General features: G+C 38.6%; 1 protein-coding gene across 1 annotated transcript in view; it reads left to right on the forward strand.

Moving 5' to 3' along the window:
• USP48 (ubiquitin specific peptidase 48) overlaps positions 1–4,400 on the forward strand; it is a 48,331-nt gene that overhangs the window by 8,953 nt on the left and 34,978 nt on the right. The window contains exons 8-11 of the mRNA XM_029913577.1: positions 225–358; positions 686–768; positions 1,265–1,444; positions 3,858–3,983. Of these exons, the coding sequence (XP_029769437.1) occupies positions 225–358; positions 686–768; positions 1,265–1,444; positions 3,858–3,983 (523 nt within the window). The remainder of the gene's footprint in view (positions 1–224; positions 359–685; positions 769–1,264; positions 1,445–3,857; positions 3,984–4,400) is intronic.

A 4,400-nucleotide genomic window follows, 5' to 3' on the forward strand; every position in this document is an offset into this window, starting at 1 on the left:
GCCCCCCCCCCCCCCCCCCCCCCCCCCCCTCGGAGCACTGCTTTACTGCGTTATATCCGAATTCGTGTTATATCGGGTCGCGTTATATCGGGGTAGAGGTGTAGTTAGAATTCTCACATTTTAACTTGGGTTCTGTATATAGTTTTTAATCTCAGGCTAGAGCATAGAACTAATGTTGCACTCTCTTAACATGTACTGATGACCTTTCTTTTTCTCTTGGTCAGGAAGAAAAGTTAGAAGGGGACAATCGTTACTTTTGTGAAACTTGTCAGAGTAAACAAAATGCAACAAGGAAGATCAGGCTGCTTAGTCTTCCATGTACACTCAACTTGCAGCTGATGCGTTTTGTGTTTGACAGGTAAGTGACCTAACCTGTATGTGTTGTAAACATAGGAAGGATATGGGTCACTCAGAAATGCTTGTAGTTACTTTCTCTGCTTTGGCTTTTACTTCATACAACTTGGTTCTATTCATATCATTTACTCAATTCAGACTTGCTGAATTTGAGCATTTGTGCACTTAATTTTTTGTGAAGTTCATTTAACTATCCAGTAGTCTCATCTGTTAAAATACAGTAGTGATTTGCAAATTAAAATTTTAGATTAAATATGCAAAAAGATATGTTTACTCTCCTTGCTGCATTGAATACTTGTACATGAAAGTCTCGTAATTTGTTTTTGAATAGACAAACTGGCCATAAGAAAAAGTTGAATACTTACATTGGTTTTTCTGAATTGCTTGATATGGAACCCTTTATGGAACAAAAAGGTGAGTTATACACAAAGTATTAATTTACTAATTGTACCAATACAGCCATTAGCTGCCAAGATCTTGCCTGAACCTGTCCTCTAGCTGAAAACAACTAAAATGGTTCTGCTAATAAATAAGTCATTTCTGGCTCTTAACCTTTTTATTTAAAATGGAAGCTTAAGTAGTGCTTGTCCTCATTTGATAAACCAGCAGTTGAGATTAGGTACTTTAACAAAAATTCCTATATTTCAAACTGGTGTTTGGAGTTCTGCTACCAGATTTGTGAGTTAAGAATGCATACAGCACAGTGTTTGTGGTACTGCTCTCTTTGGGAAATAATAGGGAAAAATTATACTGTTTTGTGTATGTATAGGTCTTGTATAAAGAAAGTCTTGGTACAGTTCTTAAAAGAACTTATTTGCTGCTTGTTTTTCACCTTGGAAGTATCAGATGATCAAATCTTGTGTTCTTTGTATTTCCTGGTGGATTAAAAAAACTGCCTGTTCTCTTTCAGATGGTGTCTATATATATGAACTTAGTGCAGTTCTTATACACAGGGGAGTGAGTGCATACTCTGGTCACTACATTGCTCATGTGAAAGACCCACAGACTGGTGAATGGTACAAGTTTAATGATGAAGACATAGAAAAGATGGAGGGGAAGAAATTGCAACTAGGGATTGAGGAAGATCTAGGTAAAACCTTTAAGTTGTGAGTGCCCTTTTAAAATAACTCTTTTCACCAAAAACATGGAGGCTAAATCAGTTGCCCTGATATATGTATTGAGTGATTTGCAGTCATAACTTTTACATTTTTTTTTTAAGGGTAACTAATGAAATTGCAACTTAATTAGTTGCAGCCAATTTTTAACCCTCACCCCAATCCCATCTGATTGTTGAATGTCTTACGGGTCTGGTGATGACTGACTTTACTTCAGTTCTCTTATAGATTGTAATATGGCAAGTAGTGTGCACGTCAACCATTTTTTAAACAAATCATTGTCTAGGTAACTTGCATATCGGTAAAATGTATGCAAAGCTGTTTCTTCCCAAACCAGCATTCAGAATGGGGCTTTATTATTAGTCAGCAAGATTATTTTTATATATTTTGTATATTTACTTCCATTGAGGAGTTTATTCTTTATCTTTTTGAAGGGGAACTGAAAAGTTTTCATAAATCTCAAAACTAAAACATTTTTGGAGCAAAAACTACAAAACAATGTTTTTATCTTTCATGTCATTTCTTTTCCTCTTCTTCCCGCCCCCTTCCCCTGCCAACCCCCCCCCTCCCCCCATATCTGTTAACATTGGCACTGTTGGTCTTGACTTCCCTGAGTTTGCTGAAGAACTTCAGCTTGCTCTGCTTGCAACTGATGTGGAGAAGCTATTAAGTTCTAAACTAACAGTCTGAGTGCCTGAACCTGCAAAGCCCTATGCGTGAGAGTAACTTCAGTGAGTCAATGCTCGGTACTTCTCAAGATGGGTTTGTAGACTTGGGCAGAGTACTGCAAGCGGCATTTAAGAATCCCCATTCTAGTGCTTTAACAAAAGCAGGGAAGTGTAAGACCAGATTTTTCTTATATAAAAAGCAAGCTGACTAACTTAAAAGGCCCTCAGTTTTCTGACAGAGCACCATAAATATGGCCTTTAGGATTTTTTAAATCTATTTTTTTACCTGAGCCATCATTTGTTTTATAAGGTTTTTTTCTGGGGAACCCTGAGAACAACACCAAACATGCTCATACCTCCCCTGTCTTCGTGCCTCCCTCCTCCCCGACTTCCTCCATGCACACACCTATCTGATGTCTCTTCATTTTCAGCTTTGCTGCTTGTTGCTGGTAAAGTTAGTCGTGAAGAGCATGTATGTGAACTCCCAGTAGAGCTGTGATGTTGTTATGCTTAGTGCATGAGTGATGAAATTGACCCTCAACAAAATCATGAAGCTGATTATACACAGTGCTGTCAAATCCTGAAACACAGAAAAATGGTTTTCTTTGATCTTTGTTCTGTTAGCCTCATGGGTTACTCCTTGGTTTACTTGTAACAGAAGGTTAAAACATTCAGATCACAAACAATATTAGGCCAGGGTCCCACAAAGTCTCATGCATATGAGGAACTTAAGCACAGATGTAGTCCCACTGAAGTCAGTAGGGCTACTCAAGTTCAGTAGGACTAATCGTGTATGTTGATTAATATTTGTGGTATTGGAGCTTTCATGTGCAAAGAGTTATAAATACAAACTTTGTTCAGTGTGTGTTAGTGATTTTCCTAGCTCCTCCCAAGACCTGAGTTCAGGTTTCTCCCGTAAGAGCAGATGCCATCCCAAACATATACAGCAGTGGAAGGAGTTCTGCTTCAGGTATTGGAGGTCTGCTTATCTGCTGCAGGGAAACACTCTTAAACTCTGGCCCTGCGGGGGGGCAGATTTACAAATAAGTGTGAATAGTTATGCTGGAGGGTTAAGCGTTTGTGGACCCTAGCAATGTAGTACTGGAGTTTCCCAAGAAATAACAATATATGCCTACAGTATTTTCCATGTGTTGTATTAAAGGTTTGATCATAAGCAGGTTTTTCCTTCATTTAAAAAAAAAAAAAAAAAACTTTTAAAATTGCAAATATACACACACTTTTGTAAACTTTCTTTTTCTGGCAAGCTGGAGATTAAGATAGAATTACAGGTTCAGAAATATTGGTTGGTAGTATATGGCCAAATTCTTTCCATCTCTTAAATCCAGTTAAAGGTGGAAGTTGAACCAGCCATTCTGGAATAACTCTTTATTTCCTGCACTGCACTTCGATATTTATAGGTGTCATGCAGTGGGAAAGGACACGTTTCTGTTATGTGCATAAAACAATGTTTAAATTCTCTGCAACCCAATCTGAGTAAGCATTAGACAGTGTTACTTGGTATAAGGAAATCTGCATTGATTTGACTTGTACACAGTACGCAGGCCAAACTGTCCATATTATGTTGGAGAAAAGTTCTGGTGAGGTTGGAGGTAATGTGTATGTGTTAGGGAGGAATTGAAATGAGATGTGATACTCCCCATTAAAGGAGAATAAATATGTTGGAATATATGTTTATTATTTTTTGGCTTCTGTACCTCAGCAGAGCCTTCTAAATCTCAGACTCGTAAACCCAAGTGTGGGAAAGGAACTCACTGCTCTCGAAATGCTTACATGTTGGTGTATCGACTGCAAACACGGGAAAAATCTCTAACAGCAGAAATCCCAAGTAAGTGAACTTGGACTCTTCAAACCTATTCCTGTCAGACGTAGCAAGGCCTCATACGTCTGTTTGGGCCAGTTCCAGAGGGAAATTAGCACTTCCTCTCAAATACTTTTTGCAGCATTGAGTCCAGTAGAATAAAAGCTTACCTTAAATGCTCCAACAATTATTCTAATAAGCACTCACTCTGTAGTACACTGGTAATTATAACTGATACTTATTGAGTAGTCTACTGGTCCTGATACACACACCAGCAGTGGCTTATTGATATTTGTTACTATTTGACTTGCTAAGTACACCTCTACCTCGATATAACGCTGTCCTCGGGAGCGAAAAAAATCTTACTGCGTTATAGGTGAAACCGTGTTATATCGAACTTGCTTTGATCCACCTGAGGGCGCAGGCCGCCCCCCCTCCCCCCCC

Source organism: Terrapene carolina, unplaced genomic scaffold (genome assembly GCF_002925995.2).
Source record: "Terrapene carolina triunguis isolate 2854851 unplaced genomic scaffold, T_m_triunguis-2.0 Scaffold714, whole genome shotgun sequence".
In the NCBI taxonomy this organism is placed as follows: Eukaryota; Metazoa; Chordata; order Testudines; family Emydidae; genus Terrapene; species Terrapene triunguis.